The sequence below is a fragment of the Lutjanus erythropterus genome, chromosome 4 (assembly GCF_056507025.1).
Source record: "Lutjanus erythropterus isolate fLutEry1 chromosome 4, fLutEry1.hap2, whole genome shotgun sequence".
In the NCBI taxonomy this organism is placed as follows: domain Eukaryota; kingdom Metazoa; phylum Chordata; class Actinopteri; order Lutjaniformes; family Lutjanidae; genus Lutjanus; species Lutjanus erythropterus.
This window is the reverse complement of record NC_139320.1, coordinates 31,865,615-31,886,240: the sequence shown is the minus strand read 5'-3', so window position 1 is coordinate 31,886,240 and position 20,626 is coordinate 31,865,615. Positions and strand designations below refer to the sequence as shown.

The 20,626-nt window shown below is 37.0% G+C and overlaps 1 protein-coding gene and 1 non-coding gene across 2 annotated transcripts; both read left to right on the top strand.

Annotated features, from left to right (window-relative positions):
- The first annotated feature begins 897 nt into the window (after nucleotides 1-897).
- On the top strand, nucleotides 898-19,094 carry spint2 (serine peptidase inhibitor, Kunitz type, 2). The gene is made up of 11 exons (XM_084716660.1): nucleotides 898-1,485; nucleotides 6,611-6,781; nucleotides 12,380-12,460; nucleotides 12,901-13,063; nucleotides 13,600-13,661; nucleotides 14,115-14,276; nucleotides 15,436-15,501; nucleotides 15,590-15,760; nucleotides 16,114-16,149; nucleotides 16,811-16,973; nucleotides 17,438-19,094. Exons 1-11 carry the CDS (start codon nucleotides 1,029-1,031, stop codon nucleotides 17,526-17,528), a joined length of 1,623 nt encoding a protein of 540 aa, XP_084572786.1. The 5' UTR covers nucleotides 898-1,028; the 3' UTR covers nucleotides 17,529-19,094.
- On the top strand, nucleotides 8,592-8,681 carry trnar-ucu (transfer RNA arginine (anticodon UCU)). Its single transcript is given in 2 exon segments — nucleotides 8,592-8,628; nucleotides 8,646-8,681. It is a non-coding gene; the product is annotated as a tRNA-Arg (tRNA).
- Nucleotides 19,095-20,626: the final 1,532 nt, after the last annotated feature.

Here is a 20,626-nt window from a genome sequence, read left to right as displayed (position 1 = left end):
ATACTCTATGATCACAGATACAGGCTCTGCTGTATGACACTAAACATTAAAATGATGAAGGTACACATTATTTTCAGCCGATTCCAAAATAAAAAAAAATATATATATTTTTTTGTTTTAATTTTGAAATACAGTCTGTTGTTAACATCAATTCTTTTATTGCGTTGTTGGATCATGAAGAGGATCAGAGGAGATGAAATACATTTACAGTTATTACATATTCATTATTCTATAGAACAGAAATGTTTTACATAATGTGTATAAAACGTAGTATAAAATTATATTCTGACACTGTGACCAGCAGTGGTGTAAAGCGACAACACTTCTGTGATGCAGAAATTTCCCAGGAGACTTTGAATGCAGCATGAGAGGATCCTACTGGGTCCTAGTGCTCCCGGGGTTAATGGCACCTGACAGAGAATAAACGAGCAGCGGCGACACCTGGTGGTGGAGCAGCTGAACCAACATCACAGTGATCATCACTCACTGGAGGGGGATAATAGATAATAATTTTGTTTGTAATTGACACTTACATAAAGCTGGTTTCCAATAAAATAAAAAATCTGAAAAACTACAAAACAAACTTCTTTGATTTTGTCAGAAAAATGAAACTTTATTTCACCTAATGGTGAGTTTCAATAAAGTTTTCTCTTTGTATTTAAGATTAAAACACAGTGTATGTGTACAGTCAAGCCAGCAGCATAAAAAAATAAACATAAATACGTAAATTAATATTTAAAAAAATAAATAAATTATAAATTAAAACTGTAACTGCACACCTTACAAACAACACATACAGTAAATACAAACCTTCAGTCTGAAATCTGACCTGCAACAGGTGACGTCACGTGTTGGGGACGTGGGCGGGGCCTAGGTGACCTCACCTGTCTCTCAGGTGAAATTGATCTGCGACAACAAAAGGCTCCCAACACGGAAGTAACCAACTTTTGCCGCTGAGAGACACGAAGAAGTTGAACTCGAGTAATTTCTTCCAGAACCAGACCAGAGCGCTGCACCACATCTGAAAAATGAAGAAACTTGAACACAGAGGAGTACTAGTGTCCCAGGTCCTGGTCTGTGTCCTGGTATGTTCCGGGCTGGCCTTGGAATGCGGCTGGGACTCGAACATCGATCCGGATCAGGGTCTGGTCCTGGACTCCATGCAGTACGGGTCTGTGCTGAACCAGACGGAGGTCTTGAATTCGGAACAATGCCGGACCGCCTGTTGCTCTCATCCGGACTGTGACCTGGTCCTGCTCGGGTTCCCGGCCGACGGGGGGGCGCAGTGCATGCTGGTCCGCTGTTGGTTCCAGAACCAGGACCGGTGCGACCTCAAACCCAGCGACCAGTTCAAGCTGTACAAGAAGAGCCGGACCCGGAGCGGAACTGCCGGAGACAAACCGAAGGTGGTTCCTCTGATGGAGGACCTGCATATCAAGACCGAGGAGACCAAAGAGACCAACGAGACCAACGAGACCAACAACAGTAAGAATCGATATCACCTGAACAACCAACACTGATCGATCAGTCATAATCAATACCCCATTAATCAGATGGTTTTTGATTTGATTTAAAACATGTTGAAAATGTAGATAAAGTACGGGAGTAAGAAAAAACACAAGTTAATGATAATGATGATAATGAAATATGTTAATAAAACTAATGAAAACGTTAATGAGGTCAATAATAATGATAATAATATATTAATGAAGTTAATCATATTGATCATGCAATGTACGTTTTGGTGTTTCTGCAGTTACAGGCACCTTTGACTCCAAAATTACGTTTTTAAATGTTTGAATTTTGATTTTCAGCATCAGGGGCTGTAATAAATTTTAAATAAGCACATTATGTTGCAGTGAGGACAAAAATGTAAACTTCTATAAAATGTATTTAAATATATTTTCATTTGTGCATCACTGTAAATAGTGAAATAAGGTAAGTGGTAATTAATTATAAATGATTTATGATTTAATTATTATTATTTGTTAGTCCATAGTTTGTCAAAAAAGGCAATACCTCATTAATCAAATGGATCGATCAGTGATTGGTTTGGATTTGATTTCCAACTTGATAAAAATATAAAGATAAAATATGCAAGTAAGAAAAATAAAACACGATAAACCAGAGTTACAAATAAGGTTAATTATAATGATGATAATATGATATGTTTGTGATTTTAATAAAACTGAGTTTAATAATAATGATTTTTGATTCTCCAAAATTAGTAAAAAAAATCAACCTCTTTGAATTTTAATTTTCAGCATCAGAGGCTGTAGTAAATATTAAATAACAAGTAATTATTATTTAATCATTATCAACAATTATTTCCAAAGGTTTAAAAATAGCTCCAAACATTTGGATGTACATAATTATTAATAATAATAATTATTATTATTATAGATTTTAAAGAAGTGAATTCGATGATGATAAATATTTTTTTCATTTGCACACATATAAAACTGTAATAAAATACAGCAAAGGAAGCTACAACAACCTCCCTCCTTTCAGGAAATAAACAAACAAACAAACAAACAAATCAAAACAATAATACTAATCAAAACTAGCACTACCATAAGTTAAGAAAAATTTAAAAAATGACAAGAAACACAAACACTGAGTAGAAAAAAAGAAAACAGTCAATAAACAAATGATCCAGTGAAAACAAAGAAATACATAAACAATAAAACAGCAGAAATAACAAATGAAGAAGTGTAAATATATCAAGCCCCGCCTCCTTTTTTTATATTCATCAATAAACTTTGTCCAAATTCTCACCAAAAAAACCCCCAACTCAAATCTACAAACACGAACATAAATAAAAAAAAAACTATTCATAATCAGCCTTCACATCCTGTCCTCTGTCCTCTGTCTCACTGAGCAACTTTTCCTCGACCATCATCCATCTGTGGCTGCAACTAACAGTTATTTTTATGATCAGTTAATCTGCTGATCATTTTCTGGATTAATTGATTTGATGTTTGGTTCATAAAATGTGAAAAACGTCCTAAAATGTCTCGTTTTGTCCTCAACTTGTGAGTTAGTTATAGTTCCTAACATGTGGAGTGTTTAGAGCGACACATGCTGCCATCACTGAGTTTGGACCTACTTTTCAACCTTTGATCTTGAGTGATCAATAGATACATTGATAATGAAAATAACTGTCACAGAAAAGACTTGAAGAACGGGTCCAAACTCGGGGATGACAGCACATGTCGCTGCAAATGCTCCACGTGTTTGGAAATATTTTATAACTAACAAGATTGTGACCAGATTAATTAACTGATTTTCCTTTGACCTGTTTTTCTATTTTTCAAGTGTTTCCTGAAATGATTATTTTCATCATCAATTACTCTTAAGAAACTGGAGCTTTTGAACTTATTGTTATTCTTGCAGCTGAAAACAACAACAACAACAACAACAATAATAATAATAATGACAATAATAATAATATAGAGATCATCCAGAGAGGCCTGAGGAGAGCATGCATGTGTTTGATACAGTTTGCAGATGAGAAATGCTGCTGAACCTGCTGAGTCTCACCTGTACTCAGGTGACTCAGCTGGACTGTGATTGGCTCTCTGACTTCCTGTATCTGTGTGGCTGTTGACACATTTTGTTCTGAAACATGAAGCAGAGATTTTATTTATTAGTTATTTGTTGACCTGCTGCAGGTTTCTGATTGATTGATCACAGCTCAGTCAGGCCTCCTGTTTTAAAGGAGCAGTTCAAAGTTTAATAGAGCTTCAATGATTAATTGAATAGTTGATTATTAATCGATTATTAAATGAATTGCCAACTATTTTGATAATTGAATAATTGGTTTGGGTAATTTTTTTAAAGAAAGAAGTCAGAATCATCTGATTCTAACTTCTTAAATGTGATGATTTCCTGTTTTCTGAGGACATCATCTTGGACTTAAGGAAACACTGTTCGAAATTTTTCACCATTTCAGGGACCAACCAGGAAAGACGTAAAATTATCCAGTGTTTGCAATAAAGTTCAAATATTACATTGCTTGCTTGCTGACGTTAACTTAGCAAGACAAAACTTTGTTTACTATATAAGATTAGCTAAATTTAACAAAACGTTATATTGTTTGCCAGCTAACATTAGCTAAAAAGCTAACAAAAACATTATTTTTGAGCTAGCTAAAGAGTTAGTTAGCCTAGTTAGAAACTATGACAAAGAAAGAGAAGCTTTAATTTCTTCTCCATTAAAAGCTTATTTTCAATGGATAAATTTTATTTTTAAGGAATTAACAACTTGATAATTTTACTTCATCTTATAAAGGCAGCATTTAAGATTCTAAACTAAGAAAATAATTAGATGAAATAAAATATGTGCGGAGGGTTTTATCTAAATTAGATGGAATGAATGTTGGGTTTCAATCTTGCCAACTGAAAATGTTTTTCAAAGATTGTGACCGGATTAATGAATCGATTAATCAATAAAATAATGGACAGATTAATGGTTAGTTGCAGTCTTACAGTTGAACACAAACCAAACACCCACAGCTGATCTCCACAGTGTGATTGAATCAGACTCAGTGATTCCTTTCTCCGTCTCTCTCTGTCTCTCCCTCTGTTTCTCTGTGGATGGTCCACTTCCTCCTCTGACATCATGGGTCGCCTTTAACTCCACCTGTCCAGGTAGACACTGTCTGTTCGGGTGGTTTTGTTCTCTCTGAGTGTTTCAGGTCAGACCGGTCTGTCTGGTTTCTGTTCAGCTCTGAAATGGGAACAGAGTTACACAGCATGAACTCTGTCACAAACACTTATTCAGTGCATGATGACAGACTGGAACTTTATTTTGAAAGGTGTTTGTAGTTCAGGATTCTGTTCACAAACTTAGTAAAAAGGCAATGAATTGAGTTCAGTTCTTTGTAGGTTAATTAAAGCTCAGTGAGTTTATAACAGGTTATAAACAGTGTCAGTTTAATCCTGATGTCTCCTTATCAGTCATTCCCAAACACTGGGTTGCGACCCACAGGGGGATCACAGGAGATTTAATTTGGGTCCCCAAATGAATAAAAGACTCTGCAAAATTTAAGATTATATCTTTAGTACAGCTTTTATAAAGCATTTAAATGTTAACTTGTTAATTTAATCTAAATACACTTATTTTGTCCCGTTTATGAAGCAGGCTAAAATGTTCTGTTTTCCCGATTAGAGAAAATGAAAATAATGTGATGACTTGTCAACTCATCCTAAATGAATGTATTAGAGCTGCAGTCATTAATCAAGTATTAGTTGATTATTAAATTAATCACCAACTATTTTGATAATTGATTAATCAGTTTGAGTAATTTTCTAAGAAAAAATCAAAATTCTCTGATTTCAGCTTCTTAAATGTGAATATTTTCTGGTTTCTTTACTCCTCTTTGACAGTAAACTGAATATCTTTGGGCTGTGAGTAAAACAAGACATTTGAGGACGTCATCTTGGATTTTGGGGAACACTGATCAACATTTTCCACCATTTTCTGACATTTTAAAACAACTATTATTGAGAAAATAACCGACTATGAAAATAATTGTTAGTTGCAACCCTAGAATGTAATTCTCATTTCTAAAGTTTTGAAAATTGTATATGTTTTTAATAATAAAAAAAGCATCCAGATAATATGGGGTGATGCAAAAATGGTCAGGAATTTATACAGAAATTAAAAATTGTCAGAATTTATTGATAAGGTTTATTGTGATTGGGTCACATGGTTTGTCATTTTTAAAAAGTGAGTCCCAGAGAAAAAAGCTTAGGAAACACTGCATTAGACAGTTCAAGAGAAGCAGGAGGATATTTTTATTTACATCATTTTATGACGTCATATTTTGTGGTTTTTACAATGGCAACAGTACTGCCTCTGTCCACAGGGGGCGACAAAAACAACACAACACGAGAGTTCACTGTAGAAACTTTAAAAAGACAGACAAGAGAGAGACAGGACTGTCTGTCCTCTCTTTTGTTCAGACTGAAACTTAAAGGGATAGTTCACTCAAAAATGAAAATTTGATCATTATCTAGTTTTCAAACGGAAAAACAGAAAAAATAAAACATAAAATTCTTCCATACAGCTCATCTGGTGTAAACCAAGTCTTCTAAAGTCCCAACATGCTTTTCACTTGTGTATGCACACTGTCACACCACACACACCCAGTTCAGACAGTGTGCATGTGAACGTGGCTCCAAGTTAAGGATCTACAGTGAAGAGAATAAAAACATGCTGTAAATAACATTTTTTCCCTCAACTTGGTATGACAGGGCTTTAGGAGACTTAGATTACACCAGATGAGCAGTATGGAGACACTTTATGTTTTTATTCTGTTGTTTTTTATGTTTGAATGCTGGTCACCATTCACTTCCACTGTTGGGGAGATTCTGCAACATCGTTTGCCTGTGAAAATCCAGCAGTGTTTTTTTGGACTGAAAAACTAAACCTGACCTTCAGTCAGCATGAGGGTGAGGAAACAATGACTGAATTTTTATTTTTAGGTGAACTATTCCTTCAATGAGGAGCTGACGTTTTGGAGATTTGTGTTTTTCACAGGACTGATAGTACTAATAGGTGTTTGATGATGATGGTGATGATGTTGTCTCTCCGTCTCCTTCAGTTTACTGTCGTCTGCCAATGAAGGTCGGTTCGTGTCGTGCAGCCTTCCCGAAGTTTTACTACAACGTGACCAATCAGAGCTGCCACAGCTTCATGTACGGCGGCTGTGAGGCCAACAGGAACAACTTCAACTCGAGAGAGGAGTGTGAGAACACCTGCAGAGGAGTCACAGGTAACACACACACACACACACACACACAAAAACACACCTGTACAACATGTGGTCACAGTGGGCGTGTCTCTGGAATCTCAGGCTGCTGATTGGTTGTCAGGCTGATGATAGTTAAGTCTGATTTAAATTCAGATTGTTCTGACTGTCTGTGTGGAGACATGACAGTTCAGTACCAGCAGGGGCAACACTGACGGCAGCAGAGGATGACTGTATGTAAAGAGTAAATGTGTGTATGAAGGAGGTCGCACAGGAGACAAGGGTTCAATTCCCATCTGAGACGAACAGTCAAAGTTGAGTGTTTAAGGGACCAAACTGAAATTTTTCTCTATGAACTTTATTTTGAAAGTTTATCAGGATGTTGCGTGTTATTGATAACTTGATCAGTGGTATCAGAACGTTTTCATGTCCAGACAAGACAAAGTGGGCCAGTGGGTCTTTGACAGAGTTTGGTGTGACGGTGTGGTGACGTGAGGAGAGAACATCGTCGCTGATTCTGTTCTGTCTGCATTGTTTCCTTGTCCCTGCAGTCTTCACTGTGATTGGCTGAGTTCTGACTGTCAGGTGGTTCCCATAATGCACTGCTCTCATCCGTGTCAAAAGTTTGACCCTGGTGGGATTCGAATCCACAACCTTTGAATCCCTCCTCAGTGCTCATTAGAAGCCCACCTCACTGTCCATCGCACCACAGAGCCACACAGAGACATGATGTTGACAAAAGAGGACATTTGAGGACGTCATCTTGGACATTTTGTACCATTTTCTGACATTTTATGGCCAGTACAATTAACTGATCAATAGCGAAAATGATCGACAGATTCATTGATAATGACACTAATCTTTACAGGAGAGATTTGAAAAGAAGGTCCAAACATGTAGATGACAGTGAATATTTATTTGTTCATTATTATTATATTTATTTAAGTGCCATTTTGTGACAGGATGAATTAATTGATTAATCATCTCTTGACGGACCTGAATGATAAATCTTGGCGACACGAACAGGATGGTGTTACAGCACATAAACAGTGCAGACAAACATGATTAATTAATCCTGTGACGATCTTGTCAAAGACTTGGAAAAGGGGTCCAAACACAGGGATGGCAGCATATGTCACTCCAAATGCTCCACATGTCTAGACCTATTTTTCAACTGTTAAGGATTAATGGATTAATCGTTTTTAGATATTTTTCAATTTGAAAAAAAACGTCCAAATGTGAATATTTTCTGGTTTCTTTACTCGTCTCTGACAGTAAACTGAATATCTTTGAGTTGTGGACAAAACAAGACATTTGAGGACGTCATCTTTAAGATTTTTCAGCATTTTCGGACATTTTAAAACAAACATCTATTAATCGATTAACTGAACTTGAACTTGAACAATGTTTCTGTGTTTGGGCCTATTTTTCAAGTATTTGACAAGATTGTGACAGGATTAATTAATCATGTTTGTATGTGCTGTGTTCATCTGCTGTAACACCATCCTGTTTGTGACACCATGATTTATCTTCCACATCAAAAGATGATTAATCAATTAATTAATCCTGTCACCATCTTAGCAGTTATAAAACAGGTCCAAATGTGGAGAATTTGGAGTGACATAAGCTGCCATCCTCGAGTTTGGACCTGTTTTTCAGATCTTTCCTGTAATAATTCATTGTTGATTAGTATGTCCATCATTTTCTGCATTAATTAATTTTAACTATCGATTAGTTGTTTGTTTTCATAAAATGTAAGAAAATGGTGAAAAATGTCTAAGATAATGTCCTCAGTTGTCTTGGTTTGTCCCTGTCCCTGTGTGAGCGTGTCTGTGGCTCTGTGGCGCAATGGATAGCGCATTGGACTTCTAGTCAGCACTGAGGAGTGATTCAAAGGTTGTGGGTTCGAGTCCCACCAGAGTCGAGCTTTTGAAGCTGATGAGAGCAGTGCATTATGGGAACCAGGTGTAAGTCAAGGCTGTTTTGTCGCCTGAGTTAACGTCACATTTTGCAGAGATGTTTTTGTGGCCTGATCAGTTAGAAAAGTGATTTTTTTAAAAATCATTAACTCTGATAAGACGTCAGGTAATGTTTCAGTTGTTTCAGTCAATATAAACACTGTAAACTGTCAGCTTGTTGTTTTAAACAAATCAAACTCATCGTCTCTGTCACATTCAAGTTGTTTCCATAACGGAGAAGATGAAATAAACCATTATATGACGACTTAAAGCTCATCAACACACTGAAGGAAAAACAGGACCATATGAAGAGCACCTGAATGCAACATCACATCCTATAATAACATGATATGTGTGTGTGGTGTCGGGTGTCTGTGGTCAGACCGGTTCAGTGAACTCTGATCCTAAGCACAAACAATCACACCTGAACACACCCGTACAGACCTGCACTGTTACAGGTCGTACCTCCATCTCCACCTGTCCGTCTGTGTTTCATCAGTTCAGGGTGTAGGAACATGTTCTGAATAATACAGTGCCTGCAGAACAGAGTGGAACTGTGGGTGTTTATCAGGCAAGGAGGCTGGTGTATTCTGGGAAATGTAGGAGTTTACAGACAGGAAAAAGTCTCAGACCAAACAGGAGGAAGTAGTCCATCTGTTGGGGACTATTTTCAGTTTGAGTCTGAACAGGAGATTTAATGATGAGAAGAAAACCGGGACGATATTTAATGCCACATTTGGTGAAGAGAATAAACATGTCCCAGTCTGTTGTCTCAATGTCTCAATGTTCTAGAGAGACAGAGACACGAAGAGACACTCCAAAATCATCCCCTGATCTTTAACAAGGTTGGGAAGATGAATATTGACAGGAAAATGTCCCTTCTGTCCCTACTGTCCCTGTCAATTCTGCCCCCTTGAGACAAAAACTGACTTCAACATAAAGGTGTGTGTGTGTACGCGTGTGTACGCGTGTGTGCGCGTGTGTGCGCGTGTGTGTGTGTGTTCGTTCACTGTGAACAAAGCCTATTGATGGACATTGTCCCACAATGGACTGCACAAAGGAAGAGTGAGGGAGGGTTTTTAAACTGTTGGTGGGCGGAGTTAAAAACAGCTGCAGTGACAAAAAAAAGTCTCCTTTGTGCAGCAGCTCTGTTAAATAATTCACAAACATGAGTGAAGCTGACCTGAAGCGTGTTTGTTTCTACATGAACGTGTGGATCCATAAATTACTTGTATGTAAACCAGAGCCTCATGTACCTGTACTCCACGCACCACCTAGTGTGCAAACGAGGGAACTACAACAACCGAACACATATCCTCATATACACACATAGAAATGAAAACAATACAGACAACAACTGTAGAAAGATCTGTGTGTGTGACGGGAAGTGAATCAGGAACACAAACATAGGGTTTCTGGTTTGGTTATGTAGGAGGGAGACGTAGAGCAGAGGGGCTCCAGATTAATTCTTTTAATTACCCGAGTAACCGATAACTTTTGAACAGGAGTCTACTGACTGAAGAAAGTGGAGTTTCTGAACTCTCGAACAGAGACAAACATACGCATACTTCTGCCACACGACCTGCTGTTAGCTTCGCCAGAAAGCTGGCAACCACAGCAGATAAAACTGACAACAGCAAATCCAACAATTCTCTCTCCATGACTCAACTGGTTACCAAACTGGCTAAACAACATACCAGTCTTAAAAAAAGACATGGCCACACTGATCCAAGACTCAGTCAAACCGCTGCAAGCTCCAGTGGATGGACTACGTGACACAGTCAGCTCTTTTCAAAGCTGTCTTACCGCAACAGAAGCTGAAGCCACCGTCAAAGCCCCTCAGGCCTTAAAACGTGTTTCTGTCAGACCACCTTGAAAATCTAGAAAATAGGTCTTGCAGAGTGCAACTGTTCGTATTTAATGTACCTGAAAGAAGCGAAGGTGTCCAGGATCCAACTTGCTGACAGAAGCCATGGGAGCAGACATATTCACGACCACCCTGCCAGAACTTGACCGAGCACACCACCCGCTCACTGGGTTCAAAGCCTGCAGAAAGATGACCCCTCATGACCTTTCATCCCGTGCTTCCATTGGTACCAGGAGAAAAACCTCGCTTTGAAATGGTCCAGACAACATGAGGTGAAACACAGGGGGACAACACTGAGAATACATCTGGACATCAGTACCATCCTCACTAAGAAACAATCTACCTTTTTTTTTTTAAGATTTTTTTTTAACTTTTGCCTTTATTTTTGATAGGGATGATATAACAATATAATTATCTCCTGTTTCCTGTTCAGTGTCAGATTTATTCGCAGGAATTTGAAACCAGCTGTGAGTGACTTAACTTGAACTGACTCATCCCCATCCCTGTCACATGTCAACCAGGCTCGGATGGTATCTGTCTCTTCATACCTTCATACCTTCCTGACATTTCACCAGGTTATGATGGTATTTATGTGAAAAAACAAATAATTTATAATACTTTGTGTCTAATATGCAAACTATTTTTCTTAGTCAGGTCTTACTGGGTTTAAATACTTACAATAAATTAAGATGTAGGAAATAAGCGCCCTTTTTCCATAGGTTCCTGCTATTGTTGCCATGGATAGTAGCGCATCATGTGTCTGAATGGAGATGATTTACGGACCAATCATGTAGATAATAAACTGCTTTTATATTTGGAAGAGGTCTCGTCAAAATACAGGTCTACGTGGTGATATTTTCATGATTCCATATCGAGTCATATTTAAAGAATTAGCAAGAAGACCGAGGCTATAGAGCAGAAATGACTAAGCCAATTATATCTGAACTACCTCCAGATAATCTCTCTGTAATGAATTAGTTTCATTTTGTATTTTGTATTTTTATTTTCCATCAATAAAAAATGAAACTGTTGTAACATTTATGTGTCACAGTGAAGGTATTGAAAATCAATTCTTTCTAAATACTCTGGTGTCCAGTAATACCTTGGTAAAGAACAAGCCTCATGTTAACACACACAGACTGATGAACAGACAGATAAATCAAAGAGGAACCTTATCTGTAAACACATAACTGACATCATCTGGGCTGCTGTGGAAATTTTCATGACTTCAGAGTTTCTTTACAAGCAGATCAGAACATTAAATATAAATGTAGATTTTCATTGATTGATGGTTTTTCTTTTGAATTCGGATAAAAACATTCAGCAAAATATCCATAAGCCTCAATCAACTAACCACAATGACAAAAACTTCTTTCATGTGCAAAGGTGAAAAAAAAAAACGCATTTAATCACACAGTATATCTAAATTCCAATAACAGCAATAAGTGCATTTATTCAATATGAATAATCAGAAAACTGTGCATTGAGAATAATATTTCAGATGAAAAGTCTATTGCAACATCACGAAAGAAATTATCTTTTATCTCTGCGTCATGACATTCATTCAAGTTTATTTTTTCACACAGTTTGCCTTGAACAAATGTTGCCCCTCCGGCAATTTGAAAGTGCACGGTATTATGATGGTATTATGATTGTATTTGTGTAAAACTTGGGTTAAGACAGTTTTTACTGTCAGACTGACGACTTCAATGTCTTCTTTGTGTGTGTGTGTGTGTGTGTGTGTGTGTGTGTGTGTGTGTGTGTGTATTGTGTGTGTGTGTGTGTGTGTGTGTACAGGTTCAGTTCTCCCTGATGAGTCGACTCCTGCTCCTCCTAGTCCTGTCAAAGCTGTCCGGATGGTTCCTGCACTCAGAACAAGTAAACACACAAACATCATAGCAGAGCTGCAGCAATTAATCAATCATTAATTGCCAACTATTTTGATAATCGATTAATCATTTTGAGTCATTTTTTAAATTTAAAAAAAGTCCAAATTCTCTGAATATCTTTGAGTTGTGGACAAAAGAAGACATTTGGGGACGTCATCTTGGACTTTGATCAACTTTTTTTTGACATTTTAAACAAACCAAAACAACTAATTCACTGATAAAGAAAGTCGACAAGGAGGTCAATAGGTCAGAGATTGGAAAACAGGCCCGAACATGTGGAGCATTCCGATGTTATTGATCAACATTCTGATTGAAAAAAAAATTGTCACAAGAAAGACTTGGGTAATATGTCCAAACATGGGGACAGCAGCATATGCATTTGCTCCGAATGATTGATGCCTTTGTCTGTCTGTCTGTCCATCTGTCCAGATGTGCCTCAGGATGATGAAAGGCCAGCTGAGTCTGAAGCTGCTCCCAGAGGTGAGACAGGTAACACCTCAACACATACAGAGCTGAAACAATCAGTGGATCGATCAATGACTTTGATTGATGACCTGCAGTCTGTTCAGAGTTTCTGTTTCTCAGTAACCTGAATATTTTTGACATTAAAGACTTTCTGTCTTCTCTCTTTGGACGTCAGGACATTATAACAGGAACTTCTCACTGTTTCCTGACATTTTATTGACTAAATTATTACACCATTAGTGGAGTCATTAGATTAATCAATAATAATAATAATAATAAAAACAATAATGATGGGCAGCCTTCACCTGGGTCACTGCCGGTTCACTTCATTAGACGCAAATATGTAGAACCTTTTAATAAGTTCAATACTTTAATAATTCTGTTCTTCTTCCACTTGAGTGTCTTCAGTTGGAGACTATGTGGCGCCGCCTGCAGGACAGACTGTTTATTGCACATATGATGATGATGATGATAATGTCACATGAATGGATGAAGATTTATCTTCTGTTCATTCATCCTCTTTCTGCCCTGTTTTTATGTCTGTCTATCAGTTTGTCCAGTAATAACAAAGAAGCAAACGATTGTAAAGAGGACAGACAGAAAAATCCCAAAACAAAAAAAAAACAGAGAACGATAAACAAAAGAATCAAAAAGAAATAAAAGTAAAGTATTTGTGTATAACTTCTTCTTCTCTCCTACAGAAGTGTCGGCTGATGACTTCGCAGGTAAGTTGAAACTTTTCTCTTTGTTTTCAGGTTATTATAATGATTTATTCTCATGTATATGTGCGCTCTTGTGTCCATAATTCAGTTTATTACAGCAGCAGCTGTTAAAGCTTAAATTGTTTCCCATGTAACCTGCATTCACTGATTATCAATACAGGCCAAAACAGTTTGATTGACAGTCACTCTTCTTTATTTACTGATGTTTTACCACTTACAGAAAAAGTGATTAAACTTTTTTAATTCTGCAGAAATATGTTTGTGTCTCCTGATGCAAATATGTGTCTCTGTCTCTTCGGCTGCTGTGTCTCTTTGTAAAGAAATTAACAGAAATAAAACTAAAAAAGAAGTAAACACCAAAAAAAATCAGCCAAAATACTGTCTGGATGGAGGCAAAGATAAAAACATTAATATGACATAAATAAAATGTATGTTTGTGTGGTGTTGTCCAATCAGAGCGCTGTGGGGCGGAGCCTGACGTGGGTCCCTGCAGAGCAGCGTTTAAGCACTGGTACTTCAACAGTGAGACAGGAAGCTGTCAGTCTTTCATCTACGGAGGCTGCAGAGGAAACAAGAACAACTACGTGAGCGAGGAGAGCTGCATCGCTGCATGTAACAGTAAGTAACACATCTTTCTGTATCTGTATGGGTGAGTACCACACCTGTACATACCTGTACAGGTGAGCAGCACACCTGCACAGGTGAGTAACCCACCTGTGTGTACCTGTACAGGTCAGAAACTCACCCGTCTGTATCGCTACAGGTTAGTAACCCACCTGTGTGTACCTGTACAGTTTGTACCTGTACAGTTCAGTAACACACCTGTGTGTAGCTCACCTGGTGAGTAACACACCTGTGTTTACTTGTACAGGTGAGTTACACACCTGTCTGTACCTGTGCAGGTCGGCAACACAGCTGTCTGTGCTGGTACAGGTGAGTTACACACCTGTCTGTACCTGTACAGGTGAGCAATACACTGGTCTGTGCCTGTACAGCTGAGTTACACACCTGTCTGTACTGGTACAGCTGAGTTACACACCTGTATGTACCTGCACAGGTCAGCGGGAGAGCTTATCTGCACCTTGACTGTCCTCAGTCGGTCTGTGCTGAACTTGTCTGTTGTCGCCTGTCACCATCTTGCTGTTGTCTGTCCTCATTGTATCTTTGTACATATCTTTTATGATCAGACTGATTTGTGTATTTTCCATCCTGTGTTTTCTGTTTGTGCTTCTGATTTACATTTAAGTGTTTAATAATGCATCATAATGTTTAATGTTAACATCTCTCATTTATTTGCTTTGTTTGTGTTGTTTTATGAGCCTCTGTGTTGCACGTTTTAAATAATATTTGACAGTTCAGTCTAAATATGTCCTGAATGATATTTCTATTAACTCTGTTCTGGCTTTTTGTATTACTGCTGTGCGTGCTTATAAACGATAAATGATCAAGAAATTTGTCATTTTAATCATATGTTCTGTTTTTAGGGAGACTGTAACATCTGTCCAGAAACTGCACATGAAAAACAGCCTATTGGTGCATTTACAGCAATGTTCATTAATGTGCACCGTCCCTGTTAAATAAACCAATAAAATAAATAAATAAAATAAATAATAACAGTAAGTCAGTAAATGTGTGTGGACCGTGGATTGACGAGAACAGAATGGGACAGGAGTATTTTGTTTACCTGTGTGTAACGCACCTGTCTGTACCTGTTCAGGTGAGTAACACATCTGTGTGTACCTGTGTGTCACTAACATTCTGCTCTCTTCTCACGCAGTCTCCGTTCTTCCGTCCTCTAAGAAATCTGCTGCTGATGAAGATGATGTGTCATCAGAGTACAAAGGTAGCAAACAGGAAGTGAACCAGTAAACATCCAGTTTGATGAGAAAATAAAACCGGTGACCTTACTAACTAACTGCAACTGTGTGTAGATCGGTGCGTGGTGACCCCTGACCCCGGGCCCTGCCGCGCCGCCTTCCCCATGTTCTACTACGACTCAAACACTGCCAGCTGTCAGTCTTTCATATATGGCGGTTGTAGCGGCAACCAGAACCGTTACAACAGCATGAAGGATTGTCTGGACAGCTGCTCCTACACAGACGGTAAAGAGACACTAAATAAGTGACAGAAAGTGACAAATTATGTGCAATTCTGTGTTACAAAATTTTGTAATCCTCAGCCCTATAAGTTTATGCAATTTCATAGCAAAAAATGCCTAAAAACATCACAACATGCATCGCAATTTTTTAGAAAAGCTGCTTTGAAATCAGACATTTGTGGCTGCAACCATCCCAAAAACAGCAAGTAAAATCCTGGAGGGACTGCTCACTGTCATTTATTGTTTATTGCGCACTTTAAATTATTAATAAAAAATGAAATACACACAGAGACATATTGTGTATGTATATAAATGTATATGAACATAAATTAAATTGTTGTTTCTCTGTTGTATCAGTAGGCAGCTTTGGAGGTCGTAACCGCCGGATTGCAGGTCAGTTTGTCTCATCAGATGTAGATCAATATTATATCAATACCAGCTCTATTTACCAGGGCTGCAACTAACAATTATTTTCATTGTCGATTAGTCTGTCGATTATTTTCTACATTAATAGATTAGTTAATCCTGTCACAACTTTGTCTTTAAAAAATAGGTCCAAACGTGTGGAATATTAGGAGCGACATATGTTGCCATCCCAATGTCTGGACCTATTTTTCAAGTCTTTGCTGTAAACAAATACTTGTTGATCCATAATGATCAAAGGCTCTAAAACTTGGCATCACAGCATCCTCCACATGTTTGGACCTATTTTTCAACTTTTGATCATTATCAATCTATAAATGTATTAATAATGAAATTAATTGTTGTGACAGGATTAATTAATAGTGTTTATCTGTGTTGTGTTTATCTGCTGCAACGCCATCCTGTTTGTGACACCTAGATCTATGCATTTCCATCTCCTGCATGTCTGTGTGCTCCACGTTTGGACCTACTTTTGAACCTTTGATTATTATCGATTAACAGATTGATCGATAGTGAAAATAATTGTGACAGGAAAGGCAAACGTGGATGGCAGCATTTGTCACTCCAAATGCAGAGAATTTGGATTTTTTTTTCTTTAAAAGTAATTTAAAAATAATTAATCAGTTGTGATTGGCTGTGATGATCTATGATGATTCTAACCAGATCTTCATCTTCTGTCCTCCAGCTGTCTTCCTCTTCCTCACTCTGACAGCCATCTCTATTCTGCTGCTGGTGACACTCGTCATCATCACACTGAGACGCCGCAGTCTGTCCCGCCGTCCGTCCTCCATCAGGTAACCTTCACCTGTCTCTGATGTTCAAAGTCTATCAGTCTGCAGTCTGTGGTGACAGCAGCGCCCCCCACAGACTGTGTTCTTCAACACACACAACATGCATTAGAGGTTTTAGACTGTTGGTCATTTGAGCCCAGAAACTGATATCATGAATATGACTTCATTTATCATTTAGTCATTATAACTGTTTGTTAAACACGTTAGCTAAAAGTGTAAAACAGATATCAAACTTTTCTATAATCCACTAATCAAGTAATCAACTAAACAAGTTGTTGACTAATCAAGTAATTGGCAAATTGTTGCAGCTCTAAAATGACCAAAAAAATTTAACCATGAATCAGAACCTCTGCCTCCGCAGGCCACTAGATGGCGCTCTGAGGCCCATGAATGGGCCGCAGACCAGAGGTTGAGAATGAACCCAAACAAACCTCAAAAGTTCTCTGTCTGTCTCTCTGTTTCTGCAGTGATAAGGAGGAGCTGCTTCCTGATCCAGATGAGCAGTCCTCTGTGGAGTCTCTGAACGTGCCTGAGAGCCCAAAACCAGACAAGGCCTGAGGAGGTGCTGGATTCACCAGGGGGCCCCGAGGGCCTAGTTAGTCCTGGATCATCATCTTCATTATAACCATCATCTTCATCATCATGGGTCAAACTGTTAGGCTTTATCTTTTTCTTTCCCTTCAGCAGGCAGATTAAGATTTTATAAGAAATTAACCTTTATTGATCTCACAGCAGGAACATTTTGATTGTTACAGCAGCAAAACAGAAACAAACAGCTAGCTTAGCATGAAGACTGGTCACGGCTAGCTTAGGTTAGCGTAAAGACTGGAAACAGGTGGAAACAGCTAGCCTTGCTTAGCATAAAGACTGGGAGGAGGAGGAAATGGCTAGTTTAGCTTAGCTTAGCTTAAACACTTGAAACAGGTAGAAAGAGCTAGCTTAGCTCTGATGAACTTGTTCTATCTGGTGGGTTTGATCCAAAAAGAAACTGAGTACTAACTAGTCTTAACAAACAACAGTGTATCCATCCGCCCTGCACTGCTGTACAGCGTCTGATTGGATGTTGTCAGCAACAACTAGCTCACATCACTCAGATAAAACAAACCAGATAGAACATGTTCATTAAAGCTAAACCAGCTGTTTCCCCTTGTTCCCAGTCTTTATGCTAAGCTAGGCTAACTGTTTTCCCCTGTTCTCAGTCTTTATGCTAAGCTAAAATAACCAGCTGCTAACTCTCACAGAAGAGAAGAAAAGGATTAAATTCAATGCTGAACTGTTCCTTTAAAAACTCTTCTGATTAGTGAAACTTTGTTCCTTAAAGATCATTTTATGAACCGGATGTTGTAACATGAGCATTAAAGCTGCTGTAATGTGGATTATTTTAAATGAAACCATTAATGTTGGTTTCTTCCTTCGGTTTTAGCTTTTTAAAGTTTTAAATTACTTTAAATTGTCATTTGAAGTCATTTATTCAGCAAAACTTCAATTATTTTTACTTTCTATAATGATTTTTAGTTTCTATAAGGTGAGAATTTTCTTTGAAAACATGTTTTTTTGTTTTTTTTTAAAGCAATAATATGAAGGGATCACTGATCTGTGGTGATTAAGATCAGTTTTTATGTTTTATGGATTAAATAATTAAATGTGTAATCAACAGTTTGTAATAAGCTGAGCAGTGTGTTATAAGTCTTTAAAGGTAAAGAAGTCTGATGTTCAGCCTGAGTTTCTTTAATTTCCTTCAAAAGCAATAAAATATTCAGCCAAACTGTACTAATACAGCAAGTTTAGAACAGAAAAAAAAAATATTGTCCAGCCAAGGATGGACAACATGAACACAAACACATCCACAAGATAAAATCACTGTTTAGATGAGATGAAGCACCAAATAATAAACAAATAATTTTATGAAGACCATAGATATTCTGACTCCATTTCTTATAGTCTAATCATGCTGAGTCATCTCTCGGATTTGATTGATTATTAATGTAAAGGATCCTGTTTGTTATTGATCTACTGATTTTATGTATCTGTTCTCAGTCTTTCACATCATGTCTCTGACAAATTAAACTTTTGCATGAAAATATTATTTTCTATCATTAAACAACAGTTTATTATTTTATTGATCCTTCACTGTTGGATTATTGTGATTCAACAAAGAGTAAATCATCAAATTATATCCCACACTGACTTTTGTCCTTGACAATAACTGTGATAATTAAAAAGTCAATAATCAAAGTAAGAAATAAGTTAACATGAGTTATTGTGATAATTATATGACACAAAGCTCTGACTAAAAATGTCTTGATTGTCACAAAAGTTCTTATTTTTTTAGAAGGAATGTGAGACATAAAAATGAAAACATTAACACAGTTTTAATATGAAATATTAATATTGAAAAAAAATATTAATAAAAAAAATCTACAGATAAATCTTTTTATCTACGGAAAAGCCGCAGCTTATTGTGACTTCCTATAAAAAAACAAACAAAAAAAACAATATAATTTATCATGATCACATCATTAAAAACTGAAGTTCACAGAGCCGAGATAAATTAAACCATAAATTCAATCTGTATGATTATTGATGTATCAGTTTACTGTGTGAACCTCTTAACTATGTTCTGTCTCAATAAAACTTTATTAACTCAGTAAACTTGATTGACACTTAATTTCTGCAACTGTCTCAATAAAACCTGTGTACTTATGTACGTGTTGAAATGTCTTATTTACATCTACAGAGATGTGAGCAGCTCATTTCTTGCTTATCCAACAGAAACAGTCAGAGTTCACGTGTGTTTTAGTATGTTTGGTTCAATATCCTTTAGAAGTGCAGTATTTAATTGTTTAATCAAGTAGAAATCGACTACTAAATTAATCACCAACTATTTTGATGATAGTTATTTGAGTTTTGAGTTTATTTTTTAAATAAAAAATGTCAAAATTCAGCCTCTTAAATGTAAATATTTTTGGCTTCTTTACGCCTCTGACTGTCAACTGAATATCTTTGAGTTGTGGACAAAACAAGACATTTTAGGATGTCATCTTTGACTTTGTGCAAAAATGTTAAACATTTTCTGACATTTTATCGATCAGATAACTAAATAAACATATAAACAGATTAATCGATAATCAAAATAATCGTTAAAGGAAAGACCATAGGTCCAGAACATAGATGATAAATTTTGGCGTCACAAACAGGTTGGTGTTACAGCATATAAACATTATCGATCAACAAATTAATCACTAATGAAAATAATTGTTACAGGACACACTTGAAAAATAGGTCCATACACATTGATGGATACCGAACAGTTTGAAAGTCTCCCCTTCAATGTAAAGTAACCCATGACTGCCCCCCTGTGACTGAAGATGGTTTTATGAGATTAACAGTAAAATATAACTTGGCAAAATGCTAATTAATTTGCTCAAAATATCAAAAGCTTATTCTTTTGTTATCAGTGAAGTTATTGAATTGTTGGTAAATATTAATAAAGCTGAAAGATAAATGGCAGAAAGCTGGGCAAACAATTCAAGATAAAGACATTTTCATTTGTTTTGAAGGTATATATGATTGATATAGATGGTGGGGTTTTTGTGCAGGTAATTTTATTATTTGAAAAATTTCATATTCACAAGAAAAGATGGACTCCAAATTAA